General features: G+C 39.3%; 3 protein-coding genes across 6 annotated transcripts in view; 1 reads left to right on the top strand and 2 right to left on the bottom strand.

Annotated features, from left to right (window-relative positions):
• Window positions 1–3,997, bottom strand: part of STXBP4 (syntaxin binding protein 4) — a 175,966-nt gene extending 171,969 nt beyond the window's left edge. Inside the window, exons 1-2 of the mRNA XM_014589289.1 lie at window positions 3,958–3,997; window positions 2,090–2,236 (exon numbers count right to left, since the gene is read on the bottom strand). The gene's annotated coding sequence lies outside the window, so the exon portion shown is untranslated. The remainder of the gene's footprint in view (window positions 1–2,089; window positions 2,237–3,957) is intronic.
• Window positions 3,998–4,035: 38 nt separating this feature from the next.
• Window positions 4,036–12,938, top strand: COX11 (cytochrome c oxidase copper chaperone COX11). The gene is given in 5 exon segments (XM_014589307.2): window positions 4,036–4,414; window positions 4,416–4,479; window positions 8,991–9,146; window positions 11,687–11,812; window positions 12,654–12,938. Coding segments are annotated over 5 exon segments (822 nt in total). The 5' UTR covers window positions 4,036–4,121; the 3' UTR covers window positions 12,837–12,938.
• A 661-nt stretch (window positions 12,939–13,599) lies between these two features.
• TOM1L1 (target of myb1 like 1 membrane trafficking protein) overlaps window positions 13,600–16,262 on the bottom strand; it is a 45,172-nt gene continuing 42,509 nt past the window's right edge. For 3 of the 4 annotated variants that reach the window (XM_027773265.1, XM_006140764.2, XM_006140766.3), the window contains 2 exons: window positions 15,385–15,444; window positions 13,600–14,669 (listed from right to left, as the gene is read on the bottom strand). In XM_027773265.1, coding sequence (XP_027629066.1) covers window positions 15,396–15,444 — 49 coding nt within the window. In that variant the 3' untranslated portion in view covers window positions 13,600–14,669; window positions 15,385–15,395. Of the gene's footprint in view, window positions 14,670–15,384; window positions 15,445–16,262 lie in introns of those variants that run through there. The other variant, XR_003549952.1, reaches the window with a different exon arrangement.

Raw genomic sequence — 16,262 nt, 5'->3', positions numbered from 1 at the left:
AAGAAAATAAAGATGTCTATATCTGTGACTTGATCATTGAAAATTATATGCATGCTGTGAAAAACCATTTGGTACACTATAACCAATTAATAAATCAGAAACAAGTAAATGAAATAAAAGTATATGGAGGGGGCCAGCAGGTGACATGGTGGTTAAGGCACTGGACTCCCACATGACTGACCGTGGTTCAAGTCCTAGACCTGGTGGCTTGTTTTCTCATTTTACCTCTCTCTCTCGTGAATACACGTGCCCTATAGCACATGTTAAACAATAATAATAAATAAAATTAAATAAGTCTTTTAAAAAATGTGTGTATATATATATATATATATACATATATGGTGAAAGGAAAGCTCTACTTTACAGTTGAGTGCTAACTATAAATCTAGAATGAGTGATAACATTAGAAAGCTGTCATTTGGCATCCATCATAGAAATAACAAGATTCTAGCAATAATCATCAATAAATGCTAAATCTGCAGTAGAAAGTTTAATGAGAAACAGAATATTTATACAGTCTTAAAGCTTTTCCAGACAGTGGGTTAACTGCTTATTGATTAATAAGTGTAACATACTTATTAATTAACCTTTTGATAGAGAAGCCAGGCAGACATGAAGTTTTTTTTCCTTAAATTTTGCTAGAAGACATGTACACTTGCCAGATACAGACAGAAAAAAGAGAGAGAGAGAGAGAGAGGGAAAGTGAGAAAGCACTCCCATGGGTCACGGTCACACTGCAATCCATTTTCCATTTCTTTTTCCTTTGAGATTTTAGGTGAGCCTGAAGTGATTCTCACACCACAGGGCCTGGAACTTAAATCGCACATTGTGTATGTGAGAGTCAGGCGCCTCAACCACCACACCACAGGCTGGCCCACAGTCTTAATATAGAAGTTAACGTCATAGTCATGGAATAAATGGACATCATGAGATTCCTAATATGATTTACTAAGAGTACAACATCATTCTATGGTGTTCCTGCCAACGTTCATAAACCAATAGTAAACATCACAGACCCATACTGAGGGGCGTTATACCAAGTAACCAGCTTGTGTTTTTTTTTCAAATTGTCAAGGTCATGAAAAAAGAGAAAAGGTTCTTTAGTCTTTAAGAACTCTTTAGTCTTTAAGACTAAAAAGACATGACTACTAAAAACAATGAGTAATCTTTGATTGAATCCCAGACCTAAAATGGAAATGACTGGGACAAATGATAATTTAAATAGAATCCATGGATAACATGGTGTTAAGGACTGAATGTCTGTCTCCCAAAATTTATATGAAGTCCTAACCACCAGTGTATCTGTATTTGAATTAAGGAACAAGATTAAGAGGTCATGAACATGGGACTCTGCCCCATGGGATCAGTATCCTTACAAACAAAGACAAAGCAATAGGGTGAATTGCTGCAAGCCAGGGAGAACCCTCACCAGGAACTGATCAGAAGATACCTTGGACATCTGAACTTCCACACTTTGGAAAACACATTTCTTTTAAGTAGCCCAATCTGTGCATTTTGTACCGTAGCCCAAACTGACTACTCATGTTATTGGATTAATGTTAACTTCCTGATTTTGATGCCTGTACTGTAGTTATGAAGGAGAAAGTGTACTTGTAGTTAGGAAATACACAGGTAAGTACAAAATTTATGGTTCTGGAACATCTGCAATCTATTTTCAAATGATATAAAAATGTTAAAGATTACAGAATCTAGGTAAAGGATACAAAGGAAATGTGTGTACTACTGCAACTTTTATGTAAAATTGAAACTATTTCCAAGTAAAAAGTTAATTGGAGAATGAAAAAAAAAATGATGTTACTATACACAGTACCTTCTTAATAGAAGTGAAATGCCAAAAATATTTTATTATCCAGAAGTAGTTTATAAACACGAATTGTTATTGTTGCATTAAGACCAATATGATGCATATTTTGTTTTATTAAGTTACAAAGCTACAAAGACTAATACCACTTTACTGCTAGCAAGATTACTGTAGCTTAGAAATGAAAAGTTTCATTATGCAATTACAAATAAAATAATAGAAAGTCCAAAACAAAAAACACTATAACAAACATACTTATACTGCTACCTGGAGCTATACAGAAGGAGTGTCTGCAGAAAAAGAATGGTCAGAGAGAATGTATTGTTGGCTTGAAGGACATTCATGCTCATACGTGATTTGCGTTGATGACAGTCAATTTGCAGAAACTTAGAATTTTGAAATTTTTCAGTATGCCTGAGTAGAAAGGAATCAGAAGATACTTGAATGTTATTGGCTCTGCAATTTTCTGGCCCTGTGACCACAAGTTAATCAATTACTCATTCAAGGTGACCATTACCACTCATGTGGATTACTGCAGTTACCTCTTTTTCTATTTCTTTTTTTTTTTTTTAAGAATCATTTTATTAACTTTATTTATTTATTTATTTAAATTTGACCAGAGATGAGGAGAAAGAGAGAGCGAGAAAAAGTGAGAAAGCAAGCCGCCAGGTCCAGGACTCAAACTGAGGTCGGCCATGTCGGAGTCCAGCGCCCTTACCACCATGCCACTTGCCAGCCTGCCTCTTGTTCTATTTCTGTTCTCCCACTCCCTTTTAATCTATTTTCTACAAAGTAATCAGTATCGTTTTTAAAAATGTGATACATCAAATATCCTTATGCTTCAAATACTCCAATAGCTTATTATTTTAGAACAAAATCCAAATCCTTAGAATGGCTTCAAAGGGTTATTGGGCTTCTGTATACCTGCTCTGACCCCATTTCCTTCCACTTTCCACCCAGCTCACTATGCTAGAAACACACTAGCCTCCTTTTTGTTCTTCAATCATCTCTCTTTCCTGCCTTGGGGCCTTTGCAATGGCCTGGAACTGTCATTATGTAGGTATCTCCTTATCTTTCAGGACTAGACTCAAATGTCGCTTCTTTGAAAGACCTTACTTTGACCTCTTCAGAAAGATCTTTACTACCTACCCCTCCTCATCATCACTCTCAGTCACATTATGCTATTCCACTGTCTCCTTCGTACAGATAATGATCTGAAATTCCCTTATTTATATGCATCTGTTACTTGATTATTTCATGAGTCCTCCAGAACAGAAATGATCTTGTCTGACTTGTTCTGTGCAATAGCCCCAGCATATTGAATAGTGTTGCCCCACAGTAAAAGTCCAGCCCAAATATAAATAAATAAATAAATAAATAAATAAATAAATATTAAATAGCAAAGTTTCTCAGGCTTTCAGTTTCTCATCCACAAAGTCGGGATAATGAGACCCAGTCTGGACACAGGCATTGTAAAAAATCCACATTGTAAAAAAGCCACAGGCATTGTAAAAAATCACTTTACATATATGACTTACTATTATGATTTTCATTTTTCAACTAGGGTCATCAGGTCTTTAAGCGGTCAAATACCTGGTTGAGCACCCTGGTCAGAATCCAGAACTGCCTAACCTCAGAACTTGAGCTTCGAACCACTATTTTATAGTTTCTAGAAAGAGGCTTCCTTTTATTACAGTAAAATCAGCCATGCTGTCTGCGCCCCTCAGGCCCTACTTTATCGTGTGGGACAACTGAAAAAAGTTATCACATCCCTCACGGGTTTCTTTTCTAAGATGAAATCCCCATTTTCTTCAACACTTCCTGAAGAAACCCTCGTATCCCGGCCACTCTTCAGAACCAACTGCAGGCGGATGGCGTCTCCCCTGCTCCAGATGTGCTGATTTCCAGGGCCGGCGGCAGGGGAGCCCCAGACGGAAGGCCCGCGGCAGACCAGCCGCTGGGGGCCGCTAGGTCGAGACAAAGGCTGGTGGCTTTGGGACGAGCAGGGGCACGGCCCCAGGTGGTGACCAGTGTGCAAGCGCGGGAGCCGATCGCGTTTTCCTGCAAGTAAGTTAGAGACGCTCTGGAGCGGAGCAAAGTGGCAGGAACAGACACGAAACAAAACGCGAACTTACCCGAAACCTGGCGACCCGGCCTCCGTAGCACGACTACAAACGCTACCACCTGAGGAGCCTGGTAGCCAAGGCAGCGGCAGGCTTGACCCAGATATCGCGAGACACAGCAGGCCTCGCGAGAATCTCCCGCTGTCCCTGACGGGCGTGCCTTCTTTCCAGGGGCAATGGGAGGGCTGTGGCCTCTCGGATGGAGGCGCGTCCTGTTCTGTGGCTGGTGTTGGTGCCATGCTGGGTCCCTGGCCAGGGCCACAGAAAGGGTAAAGCCGTTCTTTAGGCCGGGGTGGAGTGGGGCAGGAGGCGCCGAGAGGGGCCTGAGGCAGTTCGGGACATGGAAACGCCCCAGCCTGGCCCGGGACCCTGCAGGGCAGCCCCCACGGCGGCCGAAGAGCTCCAACCCTTTCACGCGCGCTCAGGAGGAGGACTGGCGGCCGGGGGACAAACAGGGGGCCACGCAAGCCGGCGTCCGTGGGCATGCTGGGGGCGTCCTATGCGGCGGTACCCCTGTATCGTCTCTACTGCCAGGTAGGGACCGGGGCTGCGCACTCGGCCTGACGGTCAGGAGGGGCGGAGGTGCAGGACGTGTTCCGGACAGCGATCGCCTCACGGGGTCGTAGTCGGAAGGGGTGTCTCAAGGTATCTACCCGAGAGAAATCTGGATCAAAACGGTGACTCGCCCAAGGTCACCTTGTTAGGGGCAGAGGTGCAAGTAGAACCCCAGCCCTCCTAGTGATCTTCGTGCTCATCCCACGGAGGAGAGTGACATTCCTCGACCTCTGAGCTACAGGTCTCTGGCACCCAGCAGTTTGTCTTACCCTCAGGCTCGCACATGTTTTTAAAATATGATTGAATCCATTCATCTGTGACTCACGTGTGGTTTATGTGCTAAGGTTAACCCTGGAAATGGGAGTACAGATATATATATTTTAAGGTTTTTGTTTTCTCTTCTTCCGTGAGACACACGCACACACAGATACTTCACTCCCGACGGGGGCCCTGACACCAGGATCCACCTCCAGTTTCACCCAGGCCAACCCAATGATGGGCATGCAGGCACAGTCAGGAAGGTGTCTGTAACTGCCACCCTCCCATTGGGTCTGCCCCACCGACGTATCCTATTTTCCACTTAGCCACTGATCCCTCCCTCCCCATGTTAATACACATCAATAACTTGTCTTTTACCCTGGACTCCCTTTTATTTTATTTACTGTTTTAGAGATTTTCTTGCCTTAGGGCACGTGTACTCCCCAGAGAGACAGATACAGTGATAGGGAAAGTGAGAAATCACCCCACAGAGGGCCTGGCCATGCTGCAGTCCCCTCTCCTCCATTCTCCAGGGATCTTCGACACCCACACATGCTCTGGTCTAATTTTGAAGCCACCCAGCCCGGGACTCAAACTGCAGTCAACCATGTGGGAGTCCAGTGACATAACGCTATCCATCTGCTGGTCCCTGAACTCCCTTTTAGATCAGAAGTTCTACTGCAGTGCTTCTCCTGTGGTTCCAAGAAGAGCAGCCTCACATCACATGGGAAACTGCTAAGAGTTCATATTCTTGGGCTCAATTCCAGAATTACTATGTCAGAAACTCTGGGAACAGGGACCAGCAACCTGTATTTTACTAAGTAGTCCAGCTGATTTAGAGTCAGACTGATGTTTGAGAACCACTGGCAAAATCAGACTTCACTTATTTTATAGGTTTCCCCTTAGTTATGAACTAGTAGTTTGCATTACGTGATCCTAAAGCCCAGGGTTTAAATACCCATGTCAGGGCTCTTCTTCTTGTTTTGTTTTGTTTTTGCCATGGGATGTGTACTAGAGACCTAGGAAAAGTGAGAAATTACCCCCTGGGCAGATGATCATCCTGCAGTCCCTTCTTCTCCATTCTCCTTTTGGGATTCTGGACACACATGCATATGCCCAGCGTGGTCTTCAAGCCCCCAGGTCCAGGGCTTAAACTGCTGTCAGCCATGTGTGAGTCCAGTGCCTTAACCACTACTCTACCTGCTGGCCCCAGGGCTCTTCTCCTTCACAGATTCTGATTAGGAGATCTGTGACAGAGAACAGGAATTTGTTTAGATATCATGTCACAGTGAGAGCTGTACATTGTGTAAGTGTTTATGTTAGTGGTTCCCAGACTTGGTTGTACTTGGAATCACCTGGAGAGCTTTTAAGAGTCCAACTGTGCAGGTCCCACACCTTACCAGTTGAATCAGAATGTCAGAGTGGTAGCCAGGCTTCAGTAATTTAAATTAATTCCTATTGTGCAACAGTCTGGGAATCCCTATTTAATGCCATTATTGTTATTTATAACAGAGGTTACTGCTTTTTCTTGTCACCACTGTAAATGCCTGACTTACTTCACTTATCTTTAGGGGAGATCAACTTATCTTTTAAATGGTTTTTCAGCCTTCTAATGTCAGTATTTATGTGGGAATGTGTAATAGCTTTTTGGAAGATGTGTATAGAATGTGAATTACTTTTCATCAAAGGCCAGCCTGGACCAGACATGAACCCCCAAACCACACATTAGTTAGGTCATAAGCAGAACTGAATCCAAATCAAGTACAGGTCCCCTCAAAGCACTAGAAACCAAAGTGAAATAATATTGTATCCCAGGGAAGATTTAGCAATGTGTGGAGATATTTTTCCTTGTCAAAACCTAGGGCAGCGGGGGTGGAAGGGGAAATAACGGTGCTACTGGCATCTAGTGGGTGAAGGCTAGGGAGGCTGATATAAATACCCAATGGAAAACAACCCTCTCACTAACAAAGAATTGTCCAACACAAAATGTTAGTGGTGCTAAGGTCGAGAAACCCTGGCCCAAACTGAAGTAATGACAATAGCAGACGTGTGTGTGTGTTCAGATGTAATCATAGGGCGGGAAGGTAAAAAATGTAATTTATTTCTCCCTCACACGTAGAAATTGAAAAAAAAAAAAACCTGTTGTCATAGCAATAGAAAGTTGAACAATGACTATGAGTGACTGGAAAGAATGAGGGGAGCCAAAGTAATGACTGAAATGGTTGAGATGATAGGCGTACTAATTACCCAGACTTAGACACTGCACATTGTATTCTTGTACTGAAAATATGTACCCACAAATATGTACAGTTGTGTTAGTAAAATTTTTTAATAAAAATAATTTAAAAAATAATTTATAGGAGCCAGCAGATGGCATAATGGTTACTTCATTGGACTTCCATGTAGTTGACTGCAGTTCAAGTCCTGGACGTGGCAGCTTAAAACTCACACTGAGCACATGTGTGTGCATGCCCAAAATCCTGAGAGGAGAATGGAGAAAAGATTGCAGTGTGGCCGTTCCCCCTGGGGGGTGATTTCTCGCTGTCTGTTGTCTCTCCAGAGAGCACACGTACCATATAACAAAAAAAAAAGTATATATAATCCCGAAATGAAGATGAATGTTAGTGGTATTTCCAAAAGAGCACCTCTGTTACCTCTAGAATCACAGCATTTTAGAGCTAAAACGAGGGATTACTTAAGCATATAAAGTGTAGTCTCCCCAAAATAATAACTTTTTCAGTTCTTGGAGAAAGTTAGTGGAACTAGACAAGAACCCAGGCCTTCTTTTCTTGTCAGTGCTCCTTTCTACTCTATTTGATCTGTTTTCATTTCTGTAAGCATTGACCTTAGAAATTTGAAGAATCTGGACCAGCTGGTGGTTAAAGTGGCTGGATTGCACATGGCTGACTGCACATTTCAAGTCCCAACCTAGCGGCTGGGCATGTGTGTGCATGACCAAAATCCGGAAAGGAAGCAGAAATGGAAAGACTGTGGCTTTAGTGCCTCCCATGGGGAGTGCTTTCTCACTTTTTCTGTCTCTGGAGAGCACACATGCCCTCTAGCAAATGAAAGAAAAAAATTTAAAGAATCTTTATTCAAAGAATACGGTAAAGAATCTTTGAGGCAAGACACTTAATTTTTTGTTTTGTTTTATTCAATGACTCAAATTCTTTCAGAAAAGGAGCTATATCTTAAAATTCAAACATCAAACATCGTAGTACTCTTAAGTGGAACGACTGCTCTGTCAAATAAAAATAAAGGCTTACCCTCTGATGTATTTTTTAGATGTAATAATTTAATAATGTTGCATGGCAGCTGAGTGAGACTAGTTGACTTGTATAATAAGCAGAAGAGAGTAATACTCCATCTTGCTGGGAGTCTTTCTCCTAGCCTCAAATTTGGTATTTTTTCTCTAGGATAGTAACAGGTAAATTATCCGGAAACCAGAAATCTGGCAACCTTGAGCATCAGAAGAATGATGACTGTGGAAGTAAGGATTTTTTTTTAAAGCATCTAATGATACAAAAATAATTTATGGCAATGAGGATAAGTAAGAACTGTCAAATACAGATTATCCTGGTGCCTTATGATTGGCTTATTCAGTGGCCAAAGGGATTAAGTGCTCTGATTAACTGCTGTTATCTATGAAACTTGTACTATGCATAGAAGTACAGAAAAAGATGAATAACATTAATACCAAAAAATGTTTATGATACTGTAGAAAAGCAGAACATAAAAGTGAAGCTAAAACTATTCAGACTATTAAAGCTTTGATATAGCAGAAGACTAGACAGAAGCATGGAAAATAGAATTATTTCAGCATTTTCACTGAAAATATCAGTGTAATGGATTTTATTTCTATTAGTGAATAGTTAATATAAAATGTGAGCATAGCAATAAAAGAAAGTATACTTAATAAAAAATTATTCTGGAAATTTTGAGTTCTATTATTTGTGATAATTCACTTATCTAGAGAATCTATTTTTTTCTAAAATGATTTGTTGTTGACCATATCAGATAACCAAGTGATTGCGAAAAAATAGGAATGACTTTAACAAATGAATGCTCTTGACACTCCCAAAGTGGCCAAACCATTGGCAGTTATAGAAGCAGACAGGAGTTAATATGTAAACTTGGCTCCAACTGGATTATTGTTTTTAATAATTTTTATCTAATAAACAGATCATCACCACCTAAAAATATTGTTTAATGTATTTGGCATCTTTTTCTAGACTACTGGACTTGGAGGGTCAGCAGTTGCAGGTCATGCATCGGACCAGATTGAAAACATGGTGCCTGTTAAGGATCGAATCATTAAAGTTACCTTTAATGCAGATGTGCATGCAAGTCTCCAGTGGAACTTTAGACCTCAGCAAACAGAAATATATGTAAGTGATAAAGCAGTCATTAAAAGATTACTTTTCTCAGTATAAAACATTCCTTCATCATATAAACTGTTTCAGTCACCTAAACTTGATTTCAAAGCACTGATAAATTCCGTTACTGTAATTATTTTATTCCTATAGACTTTTTTTTTCATTGCTAGAGGGCATGTGTGCTTGCTGACAAGTGGGGGGGAGTACCTCCCACAATGGGGTGTGAACACACTGCAATCCCTTTTTCTCCACTTCTCCATCCTGTTGGGATTTAGGGCATATACACGCACGTAGGCACCCAGTGTGTTTTTCAAGTCATCAGGGCTAGGATTCAAACCATTGCTGGCCACGTGAGATTTGGGTACCTTAACCACTAAGTTACGCAGCAGGCCTTACAGATTACTTTTGATAGTGCCCTATACCTAATGTAACAAGTGTATTTTAACTTTTAAGTTACATTATAGTAAAAGTCAGATTGGGACAATGGAAAGTGTCATCTGTTTTATTCGCACATTGTTTCAAGTTATGTACTGGTTTATGTCAAGAATATCCTTCTCATTCAAAAAGAAAAAAAAATTGAGGAAATTTGGAAGAATTCAAAAGTGAGATGTTAAATAGTTGTCTTAGACTTTGGTAAGACTACACCTAAAAAGTTTCCCAAATTTTGACTGCCATCTTGGGAGGATTTTAATGAAATTATTCCATTAACAAGGATTGGCAAGACAGATTTAATATTAACTCCTACGGGGAAACTTATATGTATCAGTACTTGCTCCGTTTAGTAACACAACTGAATGTCTTTAATGATTAAAGATTTTATAAGTCATGATTTTGGATATTGGTTCCAATTACATGGTAGTATACAGGCATTAATTGCTACTTTGGTAAAAGTGACAGAATATCCTTTGGATTTTTTTTTTTTTTTTATGAAGTCTTGCTATTTTTCTTAGTTATTTTTTCAAAACAGAGTATTAACACTTTTTGGTTAAATATTCTATTCAGTTGGCTTTACTCTGGTTCTGAGTTTAATTTACTGTAATTATAAGATAAACTTAGGATGCTGTTGGTATCTTTAAAAAAATATATTTAGTCATGACATTCAGATGTGTTAAGAGGTTAGGTATGGGCTATGATGTACTTGGCTTTTATTTATTTATTTATAGATTTTTGCCATAGGGTACATGTGTTCGCCTGAGAGACAGAAAGCAAGAAATTCACCCCTCCCCACTGGAGATGGCCATGCCACAATCCCTTCTGCTCCATTCTCCTCTTGGGATTTTGGGCACAACACACACATGCCTGTTGTGAGTTCTAAGCTCCTGAGTCTGGGGCTCAAATCGGGTCATGTGGGAGACTAACAGCTTAACCACTATGCCATCTGCTGGTCCCCCTAGACACATCTTAAATAATTTAGGGATTGTTGTTTGAAGACGTCAGATATCCAAGATGACAGTCCATAACAAATTATGTATAATAAAGCATTAATTCTTCATTGACATATGTAGGTAATTTGAAACCCACATGTGTTTATAGGTAATAGTCACTATTTTGTTGAACTTTACATTAGCTTAGGTATTATGGTATGATGAATAGGAAAAACAGATGACTAATGAAGCTGGAAAAAAAGGAGCATATGATACTTAAAGTTTTGTTATATGTGTTCTTTAAAATAGGTGGTACCGGGAGAGACTGCACTGGCGTTTTACAAAGCTAAGAATCCTACTGACAAACCAGTAATTGGAATTTCTACATACAATGTTGTACCATTTGAAGCTGGACAGTATTTCAATTTTTTTTTTTTTTTTATGAAGTCTTGCTATTTTTCTTAGTTATTTTTTCAAAACAGAGTATTAACACTTTTTGGTTAAATATTCTATTCAGTTGGCTTTACTCTGGTTCTGAGTTTAATTTACTGTAATTATAAGATAAACTTAGGATGCTGTTGGTATCTTTAAAAAAATATATTTAGTCATGACATTCAGATGTGTTAAGAGGTTAGGTATGGGCTATGATGTACTTGGCTTTTATTTATTTATTTATAGATTTTTGCCATAGGGTACATGTGTTCGCCTGAGAGACAGAAAGCAAGAAATTCACCCCTCCCCACTGGAGATGGCCATGCCACAATCCCTTCTGCTCCATTCTCCTCTTGGGATTTTGGGCACAACACACACATGCCTGTTGTGAGTTCTAAGCTCCTGAGTCTGGGGCTCAAATCGGGTCATGTGGGAGACTAACAGCTTAACCACTATGCCATCTGCTGGTCCCCCTAGACACATCTTAAATAATTTAGGGATTGTTGTTTGAAGACGTCAGATATCCAAGATGACAGTCCATAACAAATTATGTATAATAAAGCATTAATTCTTCATTGACATATGTAGGTAATTTGAAACCCACATGTGTTTATAGGTAATAGTCACTATTTTGTTGAACTTTACATTAGCTTAGGTATTATGGTATGATGAATAGGAAAAACAGATGACTAATGAAGCTGGAAAAAAAGGAGCATATGATACTTAAAGTTTTGTTATATGTGTTCTTTAAAATAGGTGGTACCGGGAGAGACTGCACTGGCGTTTTACAAAGCTAAGAATCCTACTGACAAACCAGTAATTGGAATTTCTACATACAATGTTGTACCATTTGAAGCTGGACAGTATTTCAATAAAATACAGGTATAACTAAGGCCAACTTTATAGAATATGATACAGGTACTTGAACTAGTTCATATGAAACCTACTACAGTGGGTGACTTTCTCACTATTTTGTCAGTTTTTTAAGAGAAGATAGCCTGTGTATGGGAGGGTAAGAGAAAGAGGGTTTTTTGTTTTTTAAGTTTCTCTTTTTCTCTCTTCCATGAGCAAGAGAGATGGGCACTCCAACTGGGTCTTCACACTTGCAATCCACTTCAGCTTCAGCTAGCTCCTGGTATCTTGGGTATATATGAGCTTGGTGTCTTTAGGAAAGTCTCCAGACATAACCTGAAACTTTGTCCTCTCGGTCACCTTTACAGAGTATTGTGTGACTACTGTGCTGCTGTCTAGTCCCCAGATAGGTTTTTTTGGACAGGGTCCCCTTTTTTGCCCTAGCCTCCCAGTTAGCTAGGATCATAGGTATATGGTACCAGACCCAACCAGTTTTAGACTGGGCCAGGAACTGAACCTGGACTCTGGTATAGCCTCAGCCATTGGATACAGCCCCCTCTCTGTGTCATCATGGTTGAGACAACAGTGTTTTAATAGATACTAATAATTTCAGAAAACTCATTTCTTCTAAACTTCAACCTAATTTTATTCATCATTTTTACCTGCTTAGGCAGAGCTTGAGAGCCAAATCAAATGGATATCTTCTTTTAAGATGGGAATTGTATTTGTTTGTTCTCAGTCCTTAAAGCAAACCTCAATTTGAGATGAAAAGACCTTGTTACTCTATCACATAATGCAAAGATTATGTTTAACAGTATGCTTATTAAAGTGGAGCAATGTTACTGAGTGAATACCTTTCTGTAACTTCTAGTGTTTCTGTTTTGAAGAACAAAGGCTTAACCCCCAAGAAGAAGTAGACATGCCAGTGTTTTTCTACATTGATCCTGAATTTGCTGAAGATCCAAGAATGGTGAATGTTGATCTCATCACTCTTTCTTATACCTTTTTTGAAGCAAAGGAAGGGCACAAGTTGCCAGTTCCAGGCTATAACTAAAATCAACAATGAAGGCCTGCTTCAAATTTGTGATTTTTGAAAAATCATGTGTCTTGCCTTCTCAGATGAGAATTTTTTTTAAACTTGCTATAGGGCAAGTACGCTCACTGGAAAGAGACAGAGAAGGAAAGTGAAAAAGCAGCCCCCATGGGGGTTGGCCTACCTACTGTTCCTTATCCATTCTCTTCTAAGGATTTGGGGCACACACACAGTTGGGCCTGGTGTTCAAGTTGCTGGGTCTGGGACTCGAACTATACCATCTGCCATGTTGGATCAAGCTGCCTTAACCACCTTGCCATCTGCTAGCCCCAGATGTGAAATACTCTTCAGTAATGTGAAACTGATTTTAAATAGTTCTTTTTTTCCCCCAACTAATTTATCCCACCTAAATTGAGAGAACAGGTTCAGCTGTTATGTTATGAAACCCACAGACCTACTTAGAAACTGCTTTCTTTCTCAAATACTTCTATGTAGGCATTGACTTGAGGCTTCAGCTCATTTCAGTAGTTCCTTGCCAAATTATTATTCCTTCATAACTGTGAATGAATCTGAGAAGTGAATCTAAGAATTTAAAAAAATTATGCCCAGGGTCATTTATTTTAGGCCATAATTCAGAACTTCTGATCGTGCTTATTACTGTCTCCTTCGCTATTTTATTATTTCTTTCAATAGGAAGAGTCACTACTTAAACAACTAAAGTAACAAAGGAGACACTAAGCCCCAGCAGCTTACCCAAATACTATGCTCTTCTTTCAAATTTGGCTTTTTTTTTTTTTTAATTCAAGGTCTAGGGCTACTTATATTGAGCATACTGAACAGTTATTTACTTTGGAATTGTGATTTCATGAAATTGAAATCAGATGCATAAATATGAAGGGACTGCAAGAAGTTCATGAAAAATGAATTAAAGTGTGAGTTTATTTTGGTGCAAGAACCTTTTGAAATCTATGCATAGTATTTTCATAATACACATTTTCTATGTACTTTTGAAGTCCAACTGCACATTTACTAGGCTGCTAGCATTAACTATCATAGTTCCAATGTAAGGGTGGGATTATGAAGATTTACTGTCATCAAAAATTCTGGGAACAAACTCTGTAAAAAAAGATGTATTAAAATATTTTAATAGTAATTTGTCATTGTAGTTTGTGTAAATAGATGTACAATTTATTCTGAATATTTTCCAGTAGTTGTTCCAAATAGAAATGTTACATTATAGTAGAAAAGAAAGAAAAAAGAAAACATTTAACATTTAAAGACCACCCAATGCAGAGTCTGCTTGACTTGTTCAGGATACCTGAAATGTAATTAAACTACAATCATCAAGACTTTTTACAAATCATAATTATAAACAAAAGTATTGTTTTTATAAAGTAGTGCAAATTGAGTTTTACATTCAATTTTATGTAAATAAAGGCACTCAGTGTTCTTCCTGAATAATACATTTAGTGTCTCACATTTCAAGCTTACATCTATTCAGAATTAATCTGTAGTAAAATCATCTTCATCTACTCTTATCACAGCTATGTGATGATTTCTTTTCGAAATGAAGGCCTATGAAACAAGATACTGAAATTAAACTGGCTGGCCTAAGCACTCAGTAATTTTCTTCCACTGGGTTTTAAGTGAGTATCTGCTACAACCAAGTTCTATTGAAATAAATCCTGAGCTGTTGTCAAGAATCAAAAATGCTAGCAAGACCTGTTACTGTTCTGTTTAAACTTCATTATAGCAGAGAAGAAATGTTGCATTGTGCCTTTGACATGTTGGTTGGTCTTTCTTCCATGCCTCAAAGTCAGGGTCTACCTTTAGGGAGTTGGCATCCACTTTCACCTAGAATAAAGAGAAGATGGTCAGTCTTGATCTTGTCCTCTTTTGCCTATTCCTTGCTAACTTTTTCCTAGGACTTTCTCTATTGGGAGAAATACTGTGGCCCTGGAGAGCCACAGTAGTAGAGGAAAGGCGAGAATGTATTCCATGGGGAAGGGTGTGAGGGCAATGAGTAAGTGTAACAGGTCCCTGGTCATTAGTAAATAAGTGGGATGACAACTGCAGGGAACAGGGGAAAAAACCCAGACCTACGTGGAGGACTATCAATGAAGGGGTTCTACTGGAACCTGTTAACAGGTATTAACTTCACATTGAAGACAAATGTCTGATTTCAGTGCTAAGAAGTTTCTGTGGATTGTCCATTTTTGTTGACATTAATATTTCTACTCCATAAAGCAATTTTTATATTCCCAAGCCTTATTATTTGTAGCTGACAAGGTCATAAGATGTTTTTTGTTAGTTCTTTACAATTTGATTGATTCAGAAAAATGTTATAATATGAAGGGACTTAAAAGGAATTAAAACACAAGTTTATTTTGGTACAAAACAATTCTTGAAACCCATGCCTAGTTTTTCAGTAACATACATTTTCCATGTACATTTTGAAGACTCACCCAAGGATCAGAATGACACAGCCCTTACAAAATATAAATACAGAAAGTGATAATTACTCTGGGATTATATGGAATGTGAAATGTAAATAAGTTTAAATCTTTACCTCAACAGCTACTATGACTGATTTCCTTTGAGGTGAGCATCAATTTCTTCATAAATAGTTCTGAAACACACAAAACATGGCAAAAGGGTAATATATCTATTTCAAAGTACAAGTTTTTTGTTTTTTTGTTTTTTTTTTTAATTTTTGCTATAGGGTCTGTGCGCTTGACAGAGAGCCAGAAAGCAAGAAATTATCTCCTCACCCCCAGTAGGAATGGCCACACTGCAGTCTCTTCTCCATTCTCCTCTGAGGATATTGGACACGCACGCATACACACATGCCTGGCGTGAGTTCTAAGTCTACCGGTTTGGCCACACTGCAGTCTCTTCTCCATTCTCCTGAGGATATTGGACACGCATGCATACACACATGCTTGGCGTGAGTTCTAAGTCTACCGGTTTGAGACTCTAACCACAGTTAACTATGTGGGAGTCCAGCAATGTAACCATTACACGATCTGCTAATCCCAGTACTATTTTGATTTTTAACTGTTAGCACCATAACTAGGAACTAGGCTTTCTGGGTAACTGAGGCTATGTCTCTGAATGAGAGAGATTGATTCTGTGAAGCTTGCATTTTAGTTTTTTTTAATTCTAAAGTTGCGGGACCAGCAGTTGGCATGATGGCTATGTCACTGGACTCCCATGTAGTCGACCACGGTTTGAGTCCTGGACCAGTGGCTTAAACACACTGGGTGCGTGTGTGTGCATGCCCAAGATCCCGAGAAGAGAGGAGGAGAGGGGATTGTGGTGTGGCCATCACCCCAGGAGGGTGATTTTTCACTTTCTGTCTGTCTCTCTCTTTCTGGTGAGCGCACAAGCCCTATTAACAAAAACCTCTCAAAAAAAAAAAATTATAAAGTTGCAATTCCTATACCT

This window comes from Tupaia chinensis, unplaced genomic scaffold, assembly GCF_000334495.1.
Source record: "Tupaia chinensis unplaced genomic scaffold, TupChi_1.0 Scaffold000043_1, whole genome shotgun sequence".
Taxonomy (NCBI): Eukaryota; Metazoa; Chordata; class Mammalia; order Scandentia; family Tupaiidae; genus Tupaia; species Tupaia belangeri.
This window is presented reverse-complemented; position numbering and strand designations above follow the sequence as displayed.